The following is a 24,040-nucleotide window of genomic DNA, read 5'->3' as shown; positions in this document are numbered from 1 at the left end:
CATGAAGAGTATATTTCCACAGAAACAATATGTAAGTGATGCGGTAAGAACTTTAGCTCATCCTATGGAGTGCGCTAGCCCTTACCCTAAAATTCACTTCCTTTGCATTTCTCTGTAATTGAAGGTTTAAAAAGAATCCTTATTAGAATCCCTGACTGGCTTCTATGGAGGCCTTTGCCAGAGTAGAGACTTTTCTGCATTCACTCAGGGATGCAACAAGGTACCCCTTCCATCCGTAGTTCCTTGGGATGGATCAAGCGATGCTCTGAACAGTCACTTCAACCTTCAGGAACAGGTGAAGGCAGAAGCCCACAGCAGGAAAAGATCAAGCACTGAAAATTCCCAGTAACCACATAGGATTCCAGCCACTGTCACTTTAAACTGAACTCTGCAGTCCACACTCTGGAAAGCTCAAAGAAACTATTTGCTAAATGATATTTCTCACACTGCAGTAATGTCTTGGATACTGTTCAACAGTAAGATTTTAACATGAACAAAACCAAAAAAACAGAACCAAGCTAAGATTCAATAGCTGCTAAAATGCCTATCCAATTAAGTCTCTCTCAGAAGACTCTGGAACATTACAAGGCGCAAGCTTTTCACAGATCTGGAGCGGGAGATCCAATTCCAAAGGAACCAAGAATAATTTTTTACTTGCTTTTAATAGTCCCAATCTAAGGACCAGCATGATATTCTCAAAAAAACATTCTGACGGTTCTGAAAGGTCACAGGATGAAGCAAGTAACAGCAGCTGGTCAGCCTAGCAGGGTTCAAGTTTTCAAGAGCTTGATGGAATTTTGTTAACATATTTCATATTCTACAAACCACTGGACAGTAACACTGGCAGGATATGTCTTGCCAAGACCTGCTTGTGAGGAGGCATATAGCTCTGTGCCCATGTTAGTCTCTGATCCATAATAAGGGTGGCTTTCTGAGGAGCATATTAGAGCAGTACAGGCCTGAAGTAATAGAGGCATAAGCCAATAGTCTTTACAGATGTAACTGTTCACCTGCACAGGAGCCTTTTCTGATTGATTGCCAATATTTACACAAATGTGTATCCCTTGCTTTCCTCTAACAAAAAAGATATATGAAAGTAGTGCATAGACATTGGATGTCCACTCCTACAGGGCAAGCAGAGGACATGAACGACGTCACGGGGAAGCATGTAACATGCAATCCGCAACTGTGGTCTAAAGTGTTCTGGTCAGGAAGAGTTTTCTTTCCTCATCCACTGACTGAATGAAGCAAGCCTTGGCACTGATGTATATTGGTCATGCTGACTGATCTGGGACTTGAGAACAAACCTTCAGAGGTGAGTAGGGGCAGTTCCGAATCACCTGCAAATATCAGCACCTAACAGGATCATCTCACAAATGCTAACAGCTCTTGGCAGCCACTTTTTTAAAACGGAGCTCATCCCACACAGAGACTGCATGTAGAGGTTTGCCACAATGATGAAGCAAACAATTTGGCTTATTGAACAGCTTGCATTTCCAGAATTTTTAAAAGATATGTAAAGATTAGGTATGTAAAGTTGCTGAAACAGAATAAAATATGGACCTGCCTCCACACAGCTGACTGCGTGTTTGGAGTTGGACACCAAATTCTCCAGAACTACTACCATTCTACTGACAGATACAGCTTTTCAATCCAAGCCCTGCTAGAACCATCTAATTGTGTAAGAATATTATAGGGCTCCTTACTTGAAAGTGATCTTCTGTTGCCTTGCCACCCATGTTAAGAACATTCAGTGAACTGGCACGCTTCATGCTGGACAGTGAACATGCAAGGATAAACCAATCAGAAGGGCTTTGAACACACATGATGTATACAGCAAGTATTTTATTGTAATGTAACTCCCACCATCTTTTATATGCAAATTCTTTTTAGATGCATTTTCCTGTATCTAAACTGTCTCAAGGTGAGTCACCAAAACATTCAACTTTTGATTGCTCTTGCACAGGAAGCTTTAAATGTAGTTCCATTTAAATCAGTATCAGAGTTAACAATTACTGTATGTGAGCCCAACTTGAGGGTCTCTAGTCTCTTAAAAAAACACAAAAACGTAAGCTACTCAGAGACAGTTGCTTCTTTAGGGTCACCACATTCAATAATGGCAGCATTTTACTGGAATTTTAGCAAACTTTATACAATTGAGGTTTTGATTTGCAAAGTTTTGATATAATTACATGATTCTCAACTCTTTAAGGGATCATGGGCCAGATTTATCTCATGCCTGGATTGTGAGATGTAATGTGGACAAGGTAGTGAAAGTTCTGCTCCAGTATCTTACATGAATTAATTGAAGCTCTCAATTCTCAGAGGACAGTATTAACTGCTGATATATTACTCAACTAACATAATTTTGCAGTTGGAAATTTGTTACAGAGACATGAGATTTCCACAGCGGTTTTCCAAGATTTTTTTAGAAATTCCCCAAATTGAGCCACATCTGTTTCCCTTCGAGAAAGTCTTTATAAGCTGGTTTGTGTTTAATATAAAGTAATCATGAACTGCACTGTGGAGGATCAGATGATCACTGTTTCTCTACAGCATTAGTGTCAATATCTGTATCGTAATGCTCAGTTGTTATTTAGTGCTATAATCCTGAAATTCAATAACTGTGGGCAGATCTTTAGAAATATGTAGGAGCCTACTAGTCCCTCACCACTGCCCCGTATGTGGAAGGTCTATGAGACCGCTGACCCATTGACATGATATCTATGATGAACAATTTTTTAAGCTGTAGGACAGGGAGCCTTACTGAAAAACAGCCTGCAACACCCTTCTTTTCCCCCATGGATTAGCAGAGTTAGAATGTGATGATCTAAAGTGCTTGGTCTTACAAGTGAGAAGGAGAAAATATGTAGACCAAGAAAGGATGGGCATTCCATATTCCTTCAGGTCAGGGTGACAAAAAGGCAAAACTTCTGTCTAGACTACATTGCAGCAAGCCCAGGCTTCCTGAAAAATCCTTCTTTAAACTGAAACTCATAAGTGTGTGTGTGTGTGTGGGGTGGGGGGGAGAGTGTGATGTTCTAAGTTTTTAAAAAAATCATTGGGCATAACTAAAGTACCATTTTGAATCCCAACCAAAAAGTAAACACAAAACTGAAGTTAGCAAGATCTTGTATATGTGGAGATTATGCAACCATTTTACTGTAACTATAAGTCTGGAATTTGGAAAACAGAATAAAGTTTATGAACAAAGTTATACATACTTGTATAACTGGGCATAATCTTTATGACTTTACCTACATAGTCAATGCTAGTATGCTTCAATTTAAGCAACACAGTTTAAAGGCTCCAAGAACAATGCACATATATTGAAATGTAACACAAGTGTTAGCAACACAAAGAAGCAGTAAGTCATGCAATGTTGACACCTCTGAGTTATTTATTTATACAAAAATAATACAGTAAGCATACAAATGTTAAACTAAAAATGCATACACTGCCACAAAGAACATACACACAAAACTTATATTTCAAATAATAAATAAATAAAATTTCAAAATCCACAGAGACTATGCCAAAGTGTTAAAGAACAAACAAACAGAAAAAAACCAGTGTTTCATTATGACCATGTCTTTGCTAGGGAAAAAAAAACAGTAGCTTCAGAAAAAAAAATATAGTTATATGAAACCATTAAAAAATTGGCAAGTATACTTCGGCATTTTTCAAGTTTGAAGCAAAAATGTAGTGAACCTGTTTACTTATGCAGTTCCCTTTGCATGAGAATCTACAACTGGTTAATGGCACTACTATTCTTACAATACACCCTTCAAGAAGATACCAGTGAGGCAGGAAAGAATATCTTTAGGGGACTTGCTTGATAATAGCAGTAAGCCTACTAGACAGAGAGTCAGCTAAATTTCCTTGTGCAAGTTCAGTAATGCAGTGGTGCAAATGTTAACTGAGAGGTGGCTTTCAAGTTAAGGATTAATGGCTAATCAGAAAATAATGCCACTACTACAGCAGGGATCCTGATTAAAAGTTGAGTAATTTGATTATACAAATGTTGGTATGGGCAGAGTCTGTTAGCCTGTATATTCCTCAACTTTGGTTGATTTCCTCTTCCAGTAGTAACTTTTCCAAAGATGTGGACAACTTGGTCCATGCACCATTGTTGGACCCATGTCTCTCAAGCAGCAACCCCCAATACTAAATGGCATATAAGCAGGTGTCTCAAAAACAGGTAGTGATGATGCTCAGGGCAAAGTCAAAACACTCCCTGGGCATGTACAAATTCTTCGGTATACCTCAAAGTAGCTCTTTGGATTCCAGCATATGGAGCCTATTTAGGAATCCCTGAAAGCTGCAGATTACAAAAACTTAGCTTAAACTACAGGGCATGAGGTCTCCTCAAAAATAATTTGTTAAAATTCTTCAGAGCAACATGAATACATGATTGTTCACACAACGGAATTCCCTATATAAGCGAAGGCCAAGTGCAATACCATCATTATTAGGACAAACCAATGTTCACAATGCAGAATGTGAGAATTCAAGTTACACACTGGATGATGCAAGAACAAGGCTTTATCCCTATCAGTGAGTTAAGATTTTTTCATCACCTATAATAAGAAAAGAAGTCCAAACAGAAGCAGGCTCTCTAGCTCTGTCACCTGGTTATTCCTTAGCTGTGCTGCCTGTGGGATTAGAAACCTTGCTCCAGCAAGAAGCTAGAAGGGCAAGAGAGGAAAGTGCACTGCAAGACTGGAGCGCCGTTTCCGCTGCATGAATGATAAAAAGGCCAACAAGGCAGAGCAGGGAGGAGAGCCCAAGAACTACAGGTCCAGGAAAAATGCTCCATCTCAGGTGGACTGTCCCGCTGAAGCAGTGTGCCACTGAAAGGGACAAGGCTAAATGACATTGCACATGTGCACCACTGGGCAGCAAACAGCTTGCCCTCACAGTCTACTTGCTCCCTTATGCAACGATATTTCACCCCTCTTGGCCATCACACAGTCAGTCCGTCCGTCCGTCCGTCTTTCTATACTATCTAATAGCTGATGCTCTCTGAATACGAGTTCTACATCTGAATATGTTTGCTATGTTTCATTGCATTAAATACAGTGCAGGATAGTACACTGTATAGTTTAAAACTCTTTGTCTTGCTCCCAGCTGGAGTTCATGTACACATTTATACACACGTAAAGACGCTCCTCCAGGTATTGCTGCATGCATGCGTATGGAACATGAGGATTGTGCTGCACCATTTATTTCCCTAGTGCTTTCATGACCATTTATTCAACAGAAGCCAGTAAGCAAGTTCCAGTGGTAATCACATACAAAGATGTGATACTGGTAAGGTTAAAGAAAAGACTGAAGTGTCTGTTTACAGCATGGATCCTCAAACTACAGCCTGTGGGCCGGATCCGGCCATCATGCCCATTTATCCGGCCCACCTCAGAGGTTTTGGACTCCCTGGGCCCACCACCGCCCACAGCGAGGCGGCAGCTTGCTTGCTCCGAGATCATTTTGGACTCACTTGGAGATGTCCGAGCGAGCAAGCTGCCGCCTTGCCACCCACGCCTGCCACTGCCTCGCTGTGCGAGCGTCTGTCGCTGCCTTGCCGCGCCCACTGACGGCACCACCCTTCAACTGGGCCCCTGTTGAAAAAGTTGGAGGACCCCTGGTTCAGAGATTAGAAGATAAAATTCAAACCTCAATGGAATATAAGAGTTGGAGCAAAGACCTTGCAGAATTTTTGGAAGATCATTTGAAAACAGGTTTAGGTTTAGATCATGACAGCAATTAACTGATGTTTTGGAAGAAGCTCAAGACAGAGAAACATTTGTGAAACTTCAGTCTTTAAATCAAGGGTGTTATTTGAAATAAGACTTGGGTACCACAAATTAAAAGCCTGCTTTGATAAATAGGTTCAGAATATTATGTGGAATAGAATTATGATTTTTGTTAAGGTAACCAGAATTTATTCTAAATATAACACAGCAGAAAAGTAAAAGTGATTTGGATTAAGTGACCATAATGGGCTTCAAAGAAAACCATGACACTTAGATAATCTATAGTTAGGTGCAATCCTAGATAAGCAACTAACATGCTTAGAAAAAAGTAATTCTACTTAACCTACTGTTAGACAGAGAAGATACAATTCAAGCCATAAGTATAAGTTTGGAGGGGTTTGTTTTGTTTTTTCTCCTGCAAATACCTCTGTGGAAAGAAATGAGATTACTACCTGGAAAGCATCAAAGGCTATTATTCCAGAGGTCTTGATTAAAAAATCATTTCTTTAAAATAAAAAATGAACATGTAAGTTTATTTATTTAAAACATTTCTATGCCACCCCCATTGCAACAAAGCCTCGGGGCGGCTCACAACATAATTAAAACATATAAATAACAAATAATACACTTAAAGATTAAAAAGCCCGATAACATCTTGGCTAAAATTTTAAAATCCTATAAATACATAATAAGTTAACAATTAAAATAAGTTTTAAATAAAAAGGTCTAAGCCTGGCGCCGAAAAACAAATAACGATGGTACCAGGCGGACCTCTCTGGGGAGCGCATTCCATAGGTTGTCTTATTCGCATTCCTAAGTTGTCTTAGGCAGATTCATTTTTTAAAGCAAGATGATAATCATGCACAAGAAAGCATGAGAACATTTAGAAGAGCTCTAAAAACAACTGAATGTAACTAGTAGTGTAAGGATAGGGGGAAAAATCAACATTTTGAAAACTAATGTAAAGAGAAACACTATTACAAAAAGGTAAGGGTTACATGGGAAGAGTAAGTCCAGCTCATTGACAAACTATAGAAGTAAAACACTATCAAAAATGCTCAATCCAATTATTAAACTGAAGAAAAACCAGAGTATTCCAAAGTAAAAAAAAGTTGAAGAACTAGAAAGTGATTTAATTAAAAAGTATTACTCCAAACTTGACTAGTGATATGAGGATTCAGTTGTACATAGGTGTGTCTATCTGCCAAAGGAAGAGGCTTCGTTAGGAGAATCAATTCCAACTTTGACTCACATGCCTCCCCATCTGCTTCAGAAGGCTAGGAGATCCTAAGGAGATATCAAGGAGCAGGGGAAAATGAGGGCAGTACAGGGGAGAAAGAAGAAATGTTCTGATGCGTGAGCAGACATCTCATACAATGTTGGATACAACATTCAGTCTGGCCCGAGTGTGAAGGAACTTCACAGTCTGGGGTAGGGGGGTGGAGCCACGGATCCACCTGTGAGCCACACTCCCACCACTATATCGCAAAAATAAAGAGGTACATTTGTCATTCTAAGCTTCGATGGTGGGACTGCTGCTGATTTCAGCATCAAATTGTGACTTTTTCTGCCTTTTTGAAAATAAGATTAAAAAAGGAAGAGGATAGGGCAATCAGAAGTGTACTAAGAGTTGTGGGTCACTGAGATGAACACCCTCTCCAGTGATCCAGCTGCTGAATAGCACCCCCAAATATGTTTTCTACAGGCTTTCAACCTAGTGAGCATTTTAAGAGGAACATCCATCTTTTGCTAATATACAGGTTCTATTTTTCTTTATTGCTATTATCTGGCTTATAAAGATCCTGGGCATTCTAATTCATAGCCAAGGCTGAAAGGACTCCTACTTTTTATGTTTTTACACAGTGGGACTCTGTGTAACCTAAGACCTTAGCACTCAACTTTTTAACCTAATGAGGTCTGGAAGAATCTCTTGCATTAACTTCAAGTCTGAACCAGTCTGCAGGTGAGGACCTAATATCATGACCCACCTCAAATTACTATTTTCCTTTTCAGAAACTTTTTTGAACATCCAGCTTACAGAATGAGTTCTATCAAAGTCTAAAGCTTACACCATGCATTGTGACCATCAGTTTGTCCATGAAGAGTTATTTTAGTGATCATTTTGACTTGCTATTTGTATACCATTGATACTTTTGATGCTCATTAATGCAGACGAGTTTGCACTTAAAAGCCAACTTGAGAGAATATTGGTAGATCTACCTGTATCTACCTTTGTACATTCACATTAATTGTTAACAAACTGATATAGTTCATGCTTCTGCATAACAAACCCGCTGGTGGGATCAATAAATGAGAACAAGCACAGGCCTGATTAATACTAGAGCCAAGCACATTTGCTGGGTACTTCAAGCCTAATAATTATGTTCCTTTTCCAACTATAAATTTATTCCTAAGCAGTTTTGACAGAAAGTAAGTAGAATGGCTGTTATTAATACGTAACGCCATGTTTAATGACTTAAGTGTGAATATGTATCTAATTAAAATACTTCTGTAGAGTTACAATCACCTATTGTGATTATATTTTATACATACATATTCATTAATATGCAACTTCTCCTGAACCAAACAGATCTTAATTTTATTCTCAGAATAAATCAATATGCTCATATGCCATTGGGGGGAAACTGCTGAAGTGCAGCCAAGTGCATCAGTAACTCTCCTTTGCAGGAAGATAGAATAGATAATTCTGTAACAGTTCTCTAGCATTTACATAATGTCTGCTATTTTGCTTTTACAAAGCAAATACTGTTTACAATTAAATTGTTAACTATTTTGACAATAGTTTATCAAATTTATCAAATTGTTAACTACAAAGATGACCATTTCCAGCTGTTAGGACCAACCTTCAGAAGTGTCAATAATATCTGCTATATTACATCTCTGTAAGAATTGCTGTTATATTAATATGCTTAGCAATTCACGCATTAGATACATCATAAGTCATTTCACAGCATGAGTGCCACAAACTCAACTCCCAAGCCTTCCAACACATCTAAAAATAAATAATTACCCAGGATTCTTTGGTTCACTCTCTCGTGAACTTCCTCCCTTCAGCTTTCTAACCAGCTTCTCACTGCTGCGTCTAATTGAAGCACGAAGTTTGCTAAAGGAACCACTGCGTTTTAGAGATCCAGTGCCATCCTGCAAAAAATGAGTACATTTAAAACTGCAAAAGCTTTTTTCCCTTATGTCACAATACAGCAATTACTATAACTACAGTCTAAGTACTTGTGTTTTGCTACCATTAAGCAGTTAAAATAAAAATGGATTCATTTCCTTTCAAACAAAATGTAATGAAGTTCTGTTTGTTTAGTCTGTTTATTGCCCTCCTGACTTACTCTGGACAGATGAGAAATAAATAAAAATTGTAATACATTATTTACCAAATTTTCTACAACATTCTGCTAAACACAGTTCAACCCAATCTACTCCTATGTTTGCTTCAAAAGAGAAATTTCCTCAGGAAAAGGTCCCAGTGGCTTGTGTTTCCTGCTCTTAACAAATAAAGAGCTGAATCAAAATTTAGCCATACTTTAGAACAGACCCATTAAAACTAATGGGGCTTTAGTCATGACTAATTTAATTTCTGCCACCCCAAAATGATCTAGTTTTAGTTGGCCATGAGATGGGATTTGGGGATCTGAGGCAGTCATTTAATTTATTTTATATGCCTATGAAACTGGTTGATATGTTATATTTAATTTTAGGGTTCTTATCTTTGTAAAACATCCCAAGAAATTTTAGCTGTTGGGTGGTAAAGAAATGAAATACAGTGGTACCTTGGCTCACAAACTTAAATCTATTCCACGACTCTGGTTGCGACCCAAACTGGTTGTGACCCAACTCAAATTTCCCCATAAGATTCAATGTAAATAAGGTTAATCTGTTCTGGCCCCTCCGAATGTGGTTGTGAGCCAATTTCAAGTCAAATTTCCCCATAAGGTTCAATGTAAATAAGGTTAATCTGTTCTGTAACTGTATTTTTTAATCAGCAACTTTGAAACAAAGTGACAAAGAAAAACAAAGTAACAAAGTACAGCAAAGTGACAAAGTACTGTACAGTACAGTGGAGAACACTAACCTAGGTGGGGGAGAGGCTACTGCTTTGAGGGAGAGTTCCCCTCCATAAGGACATTGGGGAGATCTCTTTCAGGGGTTTCCTCTCTTCTTTGTCTCTTAGCTGCAGGGTCAATTCTGGTGAAAAATCTGTCTATAGCCACTTGTTTTTTCCTGTGCTGCATAACCCTCCAGAAATGAGAGACCACATTATTGTTCATCAAATTCAACACTGTTTGTTACAGTTATGTTGGGGTGGTGCTTCTCAAAGAAATCCTGGCACTCATTCCATTTTTTCGTAATGGATTGTATCATATCACTGCTAACCTCCTCCCTTTCTTCTTTTTCCTCAGTGGAATCCTCCTCAGCAAGTGCCTTCTGCTGCTCACTCTGGAGTTCAGCAAGTTCTTCTGTCGTCAGCTCCTCTATGTCTTCCTTTCACGAACGCAACTGCGATCGTGGCCATCTCCCCACTCGGGGGCTGGGGCTGGGGAGATGGCCGCGATCATGCTGGTTGGGGGTGGGGGGAGATGGCCAAGATTGCGCCTGTCTTTCCTGCAGGAGCGTGCCCGTGATCATGCACGTCTTCCCGGCACAAACGCAACTGTGACTGTGGCCATATCCCCACTCAGGGGGGTGGGGAGATGGTCACGATCTTGGTTGCCAACCAATGCGGAGTTCGCGATTCAAGTCAAAATTTTTATGAGATTTTTGTTCGTGACCCGATTTGGTTGTGAACCAAGGTGTTCGTGAGCCGAGGCACCACTGTATATGAAATAAAATGATCGACTCTGGATCCAACCTATATTCATAGTCAATCAACTTTAATTAAAGTTAAAAGTACAATTACTCTTATGATAACATGCAGCTTCTTGCAGAGTATCTAAAATTTTCATTAGTAAGACAAATTTACAGATTGCCACACCACTCCATGCTAAACAAGATGCAGTCATAGCTACACAAAGTCCACCACCAAGAAGTAGCATTTCAAAAATATCTAAGCGAGTAAAGCTTTTACTGAAGTTGTTCAGTCTAAACTCACCACATAGCAAACGTGCCTATATTAGCCTATTTTAGGAAGAAAGTAAATTCTTTCCTGAAGAATTCTGTAGTAAGATTCTTGTACTTTACCCTTAACTGTGTTCCAGAAATATACAATAAGAATCTATAGCTTTTACATCAATACATATATTTATGTACCTGGAGACAGATTTTTAAAGTTATTTTTCCAGATGTCAAGTCTGCATGGCCAAAGACCTGCGGTCAAGTTTTTTGAAAAGCCAATGTGTGCTTAACTACAAGTTAATAGTGGTTTGCTGTTTCTGAAAACCTCATTTCCTATAGCAGCTATGTAGATGGAAAGAAAGCACTACGCGGAAGACAGAGACAGACATCAGTTGGAGTGAGTTTATTAGAAGTTAGAAAGACAAATACACCAAGTCACCCAACACCAAGATTAGTAGAGAAAAGCGTAACTGCTGAAGTTCCACATGAGGACTAAACAACACTGCTACTTTAGTATAAGCATAAGTGAAGACATCCAGAGTTCCATATTGATGTTAACCCATGTTATAGGTCTCTAAATACAATTTAAAGCACTGTGAGCACATGCCTTTTTTTTAACGGTTTATTCTGTGAAGGTCACCATCATGCCATTTAATAATACCTTGCAAAATACTTCTACCATTCATCATAGTGAGACAGCTACCTGTAAACTTCATTCTTAGTTATAACTCTCATCTGTTACACAGCGAATGGTTATTAACACCACATTTTGTAAGACTAGATACATATCTGGCAATGCTACACATGTACAGGAAAAAGAGGAATCCCTGTCCCAAATGAAAGAGACACCAACACTTAAGAAGTGGCCTTTTTTTTAAACAAGAAGTGTAGCTCTGACAAGAATCATAAAGGATGGCTAAATACACAGCAGTCAGTAGTGGAGAGAAGTTAGAGCTTGAAGATGGTGCACGGCCGCCATGCAGGAGACAGTGTAAGAATCAGAAAAGGCATCTAGGCCTGTCGGACAGAAATGGAGAGAGAAAAAACTGAATGAAACTGTTGTGGGGAGAAGTTCAACAGTTTTCAATTCTGAGCTTGTTAATCTTAAACAGTATTTCTAGATCACACTGTTATGTGAATTGCTACGCAAAAATTCACAGAAAAAGCTAGTGAGGTAGTCACACAGGAGTCTGTTAACTTTCATTCTGTGTTCTATCGTGCACCACACTTGGTGCTTTTTAGGTGGCTTAAGGAATCAATACATTTAGTTTAATAACATTATTTTTAAATCTCCCAGTGCATAATGAAGACAGGCAGATACATTTTGATTTACCATGAAGATCTACATTACAGCGAGTAAATGTCTATCTTTAAAAGTATACAAGCCAAAATAAAAAAGTGGTGAAGGGAAATCAATCATGCATTAATATAAGCATTAACATATATGAAATATTTCAGTAAGATGTGCCCATAACAAAAGCACAGGAAAACAAACTTGCATTACAAAGCTCTATGATTTCATTACAACAGGGGATTTTAACCTAGTTCTCAGAACCTTCTAGTTCCTTGGAAGCTGAATGGATGCTGCTTAGTAAGACCAATAACTGCAGATACACTTCTATGGGAGACTTGCTCATCACTACCAGCCATGTGTTGTGCAGATACGGAAGAATATTGAATGCTATCAAGTTCATGAATCAGTGAGGTCCAATGGCTCTGCTTAGTGCCCCTCACTGAGTGAGTGCATACCCTAGGACTGGAACTTGAATAAATGGAATGGCACCAACCATGTAATGTTTAACAGAGCCTATTGTGTATGAAGCAGCAGACCTCAGCCCTTTGTCAGAAGCTATGTTGGATGGACCCAGGAGCAAGGCAGGTCTTCCTAGAGCATATGACACTGCTCTGCACATTTTACTTTATGTCACTTTTTTTAAGGTCCTCCAAACAAATGTAATCTGTTTGCTCTGATTCCATTATTTAAATCACCAGTTCTGGTTTCATGATCAAACTGTATGAGAGAAACACGATAGGAAGAGATCCCATCTTTGGCAGCTCATTCCAGCCCCTGGAATGAGAAGGCAATATGGTAAACAGAACGTGAAAGTTAACTGAAAAAGGCAAAGATCTGCAGAGCCTGACACAAAGCAGTGTTTTTAAATGATTCAATCGTTTCCAGTTAAATAATTCATGTAATGTCTACCCCAGTCACAGATTTTAAGCCATATTTTAAGCTGCTCATCCTCTAGGATATTTTCCAAGCAACCAGAAAAGTAAACCGTCCTGCATGGTTAAAAACAGCAAGAAGGCAGATGCCAAAATTAATTATATCTCTACTCATATAAACCAGAAATGTAAAGAGTCACTCACCTGCGGCAAGTAAGGATTGATTACAAGTGAGGAAGTTTTTGTAGCTTGGATAAGAATATCACTGAATTTCCCATACCCTGCTGATGTGCCACATTTTATTTAAACCCAGCTTTTCCTCCAGGGCACTCATGCCAGCATACATAAGGTTCCCAGGCAGTCCTACTGAAGCACTACCTAGACCCAGAGCTACTTAGCTTCAATAAGGTAGCTGCATGGTGTGCACAGTAATGAATTATATTGCCATGAAACTATAGGAAAGTGAGTAAATGTTATGGCCTTGCTTATGAGGCTGATCTACAGATTCAAAATGAAGCTAGCAATTGGTGAGAGTGCCCAGTACATCTATTCCCATTATGTACCAATTTCACCCAAGGTGAACAATTTCCACAGCAAAGTGTAGTTGGAGAAACCAGACTGAATCAGAATTTAAAGCACTGGGCATACATTCTGCAGACATACCTGCTTAGAAACAGACCTTACTGAACTTGGATGTCATTCATTAGGATGAAAGGCTACGTAAAACTATCTGTGAATAGTAGCATTGCCTAGATGAGAATTCTTGTGGTGTAATGGACAGAGTCAAAGCGCAAAATGAGGAAGCCTGGGCTCTAATCACCATTTAGCCAAGAACTTAATTTGGTAGTTGAGCAAGTCACACACAAGTTGCCTGAAGTAACTCACAAAATTATTCTAAAGGATAAAACTGGATAATGGCCATGGCTCTTTAGAGAAAGGATGGAATATAATGTGTGTTTCATTTGACTCAATATTAAGTAAATTATCATTGTGCCAAAGTCTATCTTAAATTATTTCTAGGCTACCCTTAGTGTGGAACCTGTCTGACAGACGAGCAGAATGAGCACATGCAGAATTAGCAACTAAGCATGTCAACATAAACAAAAACTGTGGAAGCAAGCAGATCAACTGAAGTTTAGAGCTTGAACACAAAACAAATGAACCCAAAAAGAAGGCAAGTGGACTAACATAAACTTCTAAGTGAACTAGAAAAAGATATGAATGCCACATACTTCTCAAAGTAGACAAATTCCACTCTGGAAAAGATTCCTAGTTGATCTGAGTGTTTTATTATACCCAACTGCCATTGACCTAGAAATACTGTTTGGTCAGAGCGCTTGTCAATCCCAAACCTGCATGCTTCTTAATTAAAAGTCATTTGAAGTCAACAACCCCACCTGAAGATTTGAAGGCATGCCAAGTATAGAAGAAACAAAATCAGGGAAGAGTACAGTACACAGTTCTATTGGCAAGGGAACAAATGAAGGCAGTAGTAATGGCATTATATGCTGATTGACTGTCTTAGCACTACTAACACCAAAGCCAATCCAGTAAGAGCAGAAAGGGACAGATAAGAATTTCCTACATAAAAAACAGAAAAGGCAAACAGCTACAGTAGCCTTTAGCATCCTTCAGTTCTGCCAAGTAACAACAGAACTATAGGGAAAGCAAAGGACATCTGAGAACTACCACAGTATGGAAGGCAGTATCAATGGCCCATAGCAGAAGAAACTTAGAAAAACCTATGACTACTGCAAACTATCTAAATGGTTTATGGAACTAAGGCAGCTATATGCAAAATGCGTATCACAGGGAGTTAATGCATAAGCCCAGTGTAACAAAAATTAAAAGTGGTAAACTACTAAAAGCTTGAACTAGCTCTGCTTACAAGATACCAAACAGAAAGTAGGCTCTGTTATGAGTTAACGGTAATATAGTGTTTTGCTACTGTAACATTTGTGGCACACATTTTATGGTAAGCAGTGGAACTGTGTACAAATCACAAGGTAGAAAAGGTCTCGCTTAATCAAGTATCTGGCAATGTATCAAGCTTCCACTGGCAATGTAAAGTATTAACATATTATCTGTAGATGGGTGGATTTTTGCATTATTACAATGCCATGGAACAGCAAAAATCTTGATAGAGAAGCCAAATTCTGCAGCATGGCTCATGACACCTGGAAAAAAAACACTTCAGTGGGAACACAGGTGGGCTGCATCTTTTAGAGTGAAGTAATTTTCTCCTTAAATTTAGAGCTTTTGGTTTATTTTCCCATACTAACTCTACTTAACTGCACAGCAATGCTTGCAACTGAAACAGAGAAAAGGAAACCTTTTGAGATAAAGGGAATATAAAGAGAACAAGCAAAGTAAACCAATTGCCATCCTATCACATCCTCTGAGAAACAAGTCACTTGTTAGGATTAGGTCCTATTCATTAACCAGGACACTCAATCAGCATTCAAGTGCTCATACCTAAATCCAAATGTCAATTCCAAGGAGATTTTCCTCAGTTAAACTAACTGGTATCCAATTGGTCAGACCTGATAAAAGCCCCACATTTTTTTCTTTCAGTGTCATTCATACCAGTCTAGGTTTTCTTTCTTTCATACCAGTCTAGGTTATTTCCTTACACTGTGTACTGTACTTACCCCATTCCATTCTACGCTCATACTCACTTCCTCTCCTCCATCAGGGCCACTCTCATACTTTACCACATCAACATTGAGGCTCTCACGGCTTCGTCTTCTCTCTATACTTTCTGGGTCATTAAGCACCTCAGCGACTCTCTGTTTGTGAACATTGTCAAGACCCTATGAGCCAAGAGAAAACATACAGCTTACTTGGCAATGGTTAGTTTCAGTACCGTGACTGAGAATGATAATATAAATTCAAGAAGAAAAGATCAACTCTCCAACAGCCTGTTCTAAGCAATTTTGCACTTTTAAGTTTAGTCCAGAAAGGGCTACATATAGACTGTATTTGAACAATCATATGTCTACTTAATAAGCTGAGCTAGGAACAAGTCTTCTGACAGCATAAGCAACCCCTTCACTCCACTTTTTCATGCAAAGTAAACGAACTAGGAAATCTTCAATTGATGAAAGAGGAGACAAGATTCAAAACAAAACAAAATATAGAACCATGGTTTGAAGTTGGTTTAATATCCTGGGTTGTTTCAAACCCTAACCCTAACTGTAGTTTTCCAATTCAGATGAAATAGCAAACTATATTTAATTAAAGACTTCCTGGTTTCTTTCCTCCTCCCTTTATGGTATGAGTAAAGTGGCTGCATTGGCATACAATTCCATCTATAAAGGATCTTGTAATAGTTAAAAATTAATTGTAACTGTGTATGACATACTTAAATAGATATGCTACCATTCACAATCTGTAAATTGTTTTTCAAGGTTTGTTTATTATATTCATATCCTGCCTTTTTTTCCTTTCAAGGAACTCAAGGAGGTTTACATAATTTTCCTCCTCTCAATCTTATCCTCACAGCAAGAATGCTGTGAGGTAGGATGGGTTGTGAGTCTGTGTCTGGCCCAAACCATCCAGTTAGCTCCATGGCTGAGTGGGGACTGGAACCCCACTAATATTGACAACACATAATTTTTCAAAGTTAAGAACACTTTGTGCTGGTATTTCTTCAAGAGTATCAAATATTTTTATGGAGAAGAGACCCTTTCGGGTCAGTTCAAACAAAACTCACCAATACAGTTTAGTACTATGAGAAATGAGCCTTGTGCTCACAAGCTTTCTCCTCCCCTCAGCCTTCTCCCCTTGGCACATTCTACATAATTACTTCCTAGGTACAAAAATGACAATTTGCCATTACATCGGATCTAGCACACTATGGTTGGCATTTGTTGTGCAAACCAGGATTATTTACCATTCTTTGTTGGGAAGAACCTCCAGCCCTTTGAACTTTTTAGAAATGAAAAACCTGATGAACAAAATGAGAAAAACAAAGAACTGGCACTTACCTGTTTACGGGATCTCATTGCTGCCTCTTCTAATGTTTCAGCAGCTTCAAACTTGCCTTGGCGTCTGTAAAGTGCTCCAAGATTCTTTAAGGTAGTTGTGACTGTTGGACTATAAAATTAAAAATCACGATTAGTTTCTGACAACAGACCATGGCATTCCGAATTTGAAACATTCATGTTTAATAATACTGTGGTATATTCTATTAAAGTCAATGCCAACAAGCATTTATTACTCGTGAAAAGTTCCTAAGAGCTCTGCAAATATGCAAGTTACTGTCTATGAAGACATTGCATGAAGCTATGAGGTTAGAAAGCTGCATAATTTACACCTAGTATCTGGCAAAATTATGCTATTACTGTTAGTTAAACATTTGCAGGCCATGGAAAATGACCCTGACAACAACTTGTTTGCAGTTCTTTTAGACAAAGATTTTGCAAGAAGGCATCAAGTGTCTCCATAACTATTCCTATCTGTTACAGAGCTAGGCTGGTTCTGAAGCAATAACCTTGAGAAAGATACAGACTGTACATTCCACTTCTACATGTCAGCCCTGCTGAATTTTTCAGCCTAAAAAGATCACAAAACTTTCTGGCACATGAGACTCATCAACCTGATGCTAAGTTCTGTATTATATCTCATTTCAGCAACTCTGAAACCTCTGTTTTGATTCTAATGCAAGAGGGAAAACACCCTCCCAAATATGATTCTATTGTTATATTTCTACTTATTTCTGCCTATTCCCAGAGTTTGGGACTACATAGTTTAAAAACACTACAAAAATATAAACAGTACAATCAATCCAGCCCGAACGCAAAGGCCATTCCCAAATACCTGCTGGAATAAAAATATTTTAGCATGCTTACGGTACCATTACAGGGAAGGGGCCAATGTAGTCTCCCTAGGAAAGGTATTCCAGAAGATTGGGGCAGTGACTGAGAAGGTTCTTTCCTGTGTTTCTACCAAGTGTACCTCTGAAAGTGGTGGGACCAAGAAAAGGGCCTCCCCAGAAGTTCTGGATGAGATAGGGTATCTCAAACTTTGGATAGCCTGAACACAAGTTGTAAAGGGCTTCGTAGGTCATCATCACTTTGAATTTTGCCTAGAAACAGACTGAGAGGCAGTGAAGCTCTCATGAGTTGTGCTTCCTGCAGTCAGCCCCAGTCAGCAGCTCTCCAAATTAGCTAAGGTTTCCAAACACTCCTCAGAGGCAGCCCCATATAATCCAAATGGGGCAATCCAAATGGGATGTTACTAAGACATGTGTCACCGTGGCCAAATCAGTCAACTCAAGGAATAGGTGCAGCTAGTACACTAGTTCTGACCAAGTGATTGCACTTCTAGCCACTGCTGAGACCTGAACATCCAGACTCAGGGTTGAATCCAGAAGTACACCCAAGCTGCAAACCTGTGTCGTTAAGAGAAGTGTCTTTAGGATGGGAGTAACCCCATCCAGCACAGGCTTAATCCCTATTCCCTGATTTGCCTCCTGACTGACCAAGAACACCTCTGTCTTGTTGGGATTAAACTTCAATTTATTTGCCCTCACCCGATCCATTACTGCCAATAAACACTGTTTTAGGACTGATACAGCTTCTCTGGAGTGAGATGGAAAGGAGAAATAAGAGTTGGGTATCCTCAACGTACTGGCGACACTGAAGCTGTGAACTCTGACCAACCTCTCCCAACTGTTTCGTGTATACGTAAAATAGCATGGGGGACAGACCAGAACCCTGAGGAACTCTACAGATCAGTGGCCAAGGAGTTCAACAGGAGTTCCTCAGCACCACCTTCTGGGTCTGCTCCTTCAGGAAAGAATGAAGCCACTCTAAGACAGTCTCTCCAATTCCCATTGCAGGAAAGTGACAAAGAATGATACCATGATCTATGGGATCAAAAGCCACTGAGAAGTGGCTTAGGACTTGCATACCTGAAGCAGCATTTCCTTTCCTTCTTGCCTGCCCCTTAAGATCTGGGTTAGAGGTCCTTCTTTCGGAGACCTCTTTGAAGGAGATTAGGAGAATGCCTACCCGGAGAAGGGTCTTCTCTGCAGTGGCACCCCGATTATGGAATATGCTCCCCAGAGAGGTTTACCTGGAGCCAACACTTTACATTTTTCAGTGTCAGGCCAAAACTTTTTTATTTTCCCAACATTTTAAGGTTTAAATTATCATTTAAATTGTGATTTATAGAAGATAATGCTTTGTTTTATTTTCTTTTATTGTAAGACCATCCTGAGACTCTTGGTAAGAGGACAGTATAGAAAAGCTTTAAATAAATAAATAGAAGTCCTGCAGAACCAACAAGGACAGTCTCCCCATCTGGTTCTAGGTGAAGATGTGCCACCAAGGTACCCAAAGCTGTTTCTGTTCCATACTCACCCATGAAGCCAGACTGAAATAGATCTAGATACACTATCTCATCCAGGAATCCCTGGTGTTTGGAAGCCACCAGACACTCTAATACCTTGCCCAAAAATGGAATATTGGCCAATATTATTATTATTATTATTATTATTATTATTATTATTATTATTACAACAACATTTCTATGCCGCCCCTTGCCGAAACCTCGGGGCGGCTTACAACATGATAAAATACATTGAAATACAATAGTACATAATAAATTACCATTAAATACAAAAATACATTGACTTACAAATATAAAATTAAAATTATCAGTATAAAATTAAAATATAGGAGGAGAAAGAGAAGGAAGAAGAAGTTGCCCTGGCCAGATCATATGTTTTAACAATTGAAATGATGTTTAAATAAAAAGGTCTTTACCTGGCGCCGAAAAACCCGTAACGATGGTGCCAGGCGGACCTCTTTGGGGAGTGAATTCCATAGGTTGGGCGCCACCACAGAGAAAGCCCTCCTCCGGGTACTTACTCTCCTAATTTCTTTCATGGAGGGTTCCTGGAGAAGGGACTCTCCCGCAGATCTCAAAGGGCGGTCGGGCATATACGGACGTAAGCGCTCGTTCAGGTAGCCAGGACCCAAGCCGTTTAGGGCTTTATAGGTCATAATCAACACCTTGAATTGGGCCCGGGCTTCAATGGGAAGCCAGTGAAGCTGACGGAGGACTGGAGTCATGTGATCATAATGCCCCATCCCTGTCAGCAACCTGGCAGCTCTATTTTGCACCAATTGAAGTGTTCGGACTGTCTTCAGGGGAAGCCCGACGTAAAGCGCGTTACACAAGTCTAGGCGGGAAGTCACCAGCGCGTGTGTCACCGTCGCCAGGCAGTCGTACTCCAGGTAGGGGCGCAGCTGATTAATCAGCCGAAGCTGAAGGAAGGCGTTCCTCGCCACCGCTGTCACCTGAGCTTCCAAAGAAAGCTCCGGGTCGAGGAGTACTCCTAAGCTGCGGACCTTATCCCTAAGAGGGAGTGTTGCACCATTCAGGACCAGGTCAAATCCACCCTCTCCGAAACCTGATCCGCCAACTAACAGGACCTCCGTCTTGTCTGGGTTGAGTTTCAGTTTATTGGCCCTCATCCATTCCCTTACCTCGGCCAAGCACCGGTTCAGCACAGCCACTGCCTCACCTGGATTAGTGGAGAACGAGAGGTAAAGCTGGGTATCATCAGCGTATTGATGATTCCGCAGCCCACACCTCCTGATGACCTCTCCCAGCGGTTTCATATAGATGCTAAATAGCAGAGGGGATAGAATGGAGCCCTGTGTTGTCCAACAGAGTAGAATCCAGGGAGGGCTTTTTTAGTGAGGGTAGTAGGCCAAAACAACTGACAGGCTACCTTGCCCTAGATAACTCTGACTTACTTCCATATTGGGGAAAAAAGATTTAAAAGGCATGTAAAGAGCAGCATCTGCTGAGCAACTGAGAGTAGTTCTTTAGCACTGCAAAATTGTTTGTTTAGTTAGGGGCAAAGAAACCTGTGACATGTGACTGAGGAAAGAAACAATACACAGAATGATAACATCTAAGCAAGAAGCAAACTGACTCTCCTATAATGCAACAGCAAAACTAGACAGGGTATCAGAGATGGCACACTGGTGTATAACACACAGGAAAAGGGCAGGTAAGATTTACAGATGGGTATTTCTAATGGCTGTTCTGCTATAGAGTTTACGTTTCATAACCTGATCAAAAACAATTGTATCTTAATATAGTTACACATGGGAGTATTTACTTATACAAAAAGAAGGAAAGACACTTTAATCTCTCTCAAAATTGTGATGGCAGTTACCACAGAGTTAGAGGCCTAAACTTTAGTATGCAGGCATTCCAAGACTTCCCAATTACTAGAAGAACTCAACAACTATATTTGTGTGGATTCAAGCTAGTTATGGAATTTCCAGATGACAAAAGCTAGAATTTGCAATAGACATGCCCCTGAACAGGCTGCTTATTATCAGAGTTGGGAAATGAGACAGTTTGCACGTAAAAGTCACATGCGGAGCAGCACAAGCTATACAACCAAAGTGGAATATTGGGCTTTTGAGAATTCCACTGATTATTCAGACTTTGATTAGAGATGAGGAATACATACAAATCAAGGAAGAGTTACATCTAAACGAAGGTGCAAAAATACTAACTGCATCTGAGCAGCAAAAACACATTCTTATTGTGTAAGTGCCTGGCTCAACTGCATTCAAAACAAACTTCGAGGTAGCAATGAAAATTCCCTAGCTTGGTTAGAAGAAAATTCTGCCTGTGGCAAGTACTAAACTTGTCTGAGAGCAGCTTATTATATGTATCCCCTTTAAAACACAAAGAGTACATCAGGTTCCACCAGAAAGCAGAGACAATAATACTGTGACATTACACTGTTCATTTATAAAGATTTCCTCACTATGAGGATTTCTCCCAGTACTCTATTAGTTTGATTTTTCAAATATTTAAAATGCTTTAAGAAAAATGTACCTACCTATCAACCTTGCAAGCTTTATACCAGCCTCCATATTCACCAAAGGTTGTGCCGTCTTTTTGCTTGCCCTAAATTGAGAACAATGTATTAAATTGCATCTTAGGCTATAAAAATTTCAACAGAATACATTTTTAACTCCAGATTTATGCTTACTTTGCATTCTTCTCTCTCTTCAGCATGCATCCAGATAGGTTTGTTTTCATCTATGTAAAAATGAGATATTGGATACTATATGAAATAAACTTACCATTACATACGGACAGGCTAGCTTTCTAGAAGAATGCTTAAGGATATAAGGATTGTATATTTTAACTTATTGGTTTTATTTATTGTTGTAAGCCGCCCTGAAGCTTCGGCGAATGGGGCGGCATAAAAATGTTTTAATAAATAAATAAATAAATAAAATATTACAAAAAGGTACAGAGACACCCATCTATTCATAGTTCTAGGGCATCAAGTCCACTTACTCACAGTCCTATACTCTGTAAATAGATGAGCCGTGCCTAAAGCTTCTGGAACAAGATGAACATAGCAGAAGGTCCTCTTATCACACTATGCCAGTTCGCACACCAAGCTGCAATTCCTGGGTGGTTTAATCCCAGGAATTTCCAGGTTTAAGTAAAGCTATGCATGTGCTGCCTCCCATATGCCTGCTATTTCCATTTTCAATTAAGAACCTAAGAATAGAATGTTTCATGATGTGGAAACTCAAATCCTCTGGACTGCTTATGAACTAAATAACACAGAGTCAATGTCTCAACAAACAATGAGTAATTGCTGTTAAGCAACCTGGAATTGCTGTGTAATATGCAAACTGTATCACTGTGTTAAAACCAAGACAAACTCCAAACAGGTGTCTTGATTTGTACAGGAAAAATGCTAACTAGAAACCTGAATTACAAAACTGTTAAAATGTTCTTTCAAGGTATCCTTGATGTCAGCTTTGAACCAAACTGCAAGTAACACATGCTGACACAAGCGAAGCTGTTTGCTTGAACATATACAGCCTTACTTTGCTTTTATCACTTTGAACACCTCATGCATACTGTTTACATAATAAACTCATTGCAATGAAGCTACTGTGCTGTTTGCCAATATTCTATTAGGTAAATGAACACCCCAAATGTTTTAGATTGGATAATTAGTATGTATTAATTTTCATGTTTATATTTCCATTCTTCTTACTATCATCATCTAAAACCCTGTGTGAAATTTGGTGACAACTTATAAAAGGAGACCAGAGTGAAAGAGCTAAAAGGAATCATGCCCAGTGGGTTTTGAAATTTTTGCTTTAAATCTCAAACAAGTCTTCTGCATCATGTATCAAAAGCAGCTCCAGAAAATGTAATTGGCCATATAGCATGAAAAAAATATTTTGTGAAACGTGTTTTGAATTATGCAAAGATCCCTCTCTGTCTGACTATATAAGTTATTATAACTAAACACTTCATATAAGAATTTCTAAAACAATTTCTAAATATTTTATGCCATCTAACCTATTACATGAAGGCAAAAACCATTATCTTCATTAGTATTAGTTCCATCATATTATAAATGTTTACCATCCACAGAGCCAAATTCCCTTTCATGGGCACGAGTAAGGATCTCTTTGTATAAAGTTTCTGCTTGCTTAAATTTGCCTTGTTTCAGGTAGCAGGATGCCTGAAAGACATAATATCAGCAATGTACATTTTAAACGTATGTCCTAGGATTCATTTAATAGCTAATGGTTAATGGCTCAGCACATAACAATGGGTTGAATCCAAATGTGCTTTTCTGCCTCATAGGAAACTGCTTTAAACAGAGGAAGACCATTAATCTATTGTGCTTAGAACGGCCTGCACTGACTAGTAGTACTATACACTCGTACATCACAGGTGCATCAAAGTGTATCAAATCTCTTTCAGCTTGAGGCCAGAGAATCTCTCAGGGGACACATTCCAAAAGCAAATAGGTAGAGCCAAGAATATCGACATATTTAGGAGAGGCATTTCAGTGCTTCAGAATTGGGGGCAGGTGAATAGCACCAAATCTAGAAAATCACGAAATCTAGAAAATCACCAAACAAAGCAAAACCATAGAACAATCAGACAATACAACAGAATTATCGGAACCAGAAAACAAATAAACACAACCAAAACCAAATAAATAAAAGCAA

General features: G+C 39.2%; 1 protein-coding gene across 6 annotated transcripts in view; it reads right to left on the bottom strand.

Annotated features, from left to right (window-relative positions):
- The window catches only part of KLC1 (kinesin light chain 1), a 56,311-nt gene that overhangs the window by 6,421 nt on the left and 25,850 nt on the right, over positions 1-24,040 (bottom strand). For 3 of the 6 annotated variants that reach the window (XM_044436315.1, XM_044436316.1, XM_044436317.1), the window contains 7 exons: positions 23,445-23,544; positions 22,036-22,085; positions 21,883-21,950; positions 16,991-17,099; positions 15,653-15,814; positions 8,785-8,915; positions 1,707-1,773 (listed from right to left, as the gene is read on the bottom strand). In XM_044436315.1, the coding sequence (XP_044292250.1) occupies positions 1,707-1,773; positions 8,785-8,915; positions 15,653-15,814; positions 16,991-17,099; positions 21,883-21,950; positions 22,036-22,085; positions 23,445-23,544 (687 nt within the window). Of the gene's footprint in view, positions 1-1,706; positions 1,774-6,490; positions 7,041-8,784; positions 8,916-15,476; positions 15,815-16,990; positions 17,100-21,882; positions 21,951-22,035; positions 22,086-23,444; positions 23,545-24,040 lie in introns of those variants that run through there. The other 3 variants (XM_044436319.1, XM_044436318.1, XR_006415319.1) reach the window with 3 other exon arrangements.

Source organism: Varanus komodoensis, unplaced genomic scaffold (genome assembly GCF_004798865.1).
Source record: "Varanus komodoensis strain SLA01 unplaced genomic scaffold, ASM479886v1 scaffold3, whole genome shotgun sequence".
Taxonomy (NCBI): domain Eukaryota; kingdom Metazoa; phylum Chordata; class Lepidosauria; order Squamata; family Varanidae; genus Varanus; species Varanus komodoensis.
Note: the sequence above shows the minus strand (reverse complement) of the source record. Positions and strands in the feature narration are given on the sequence as shown.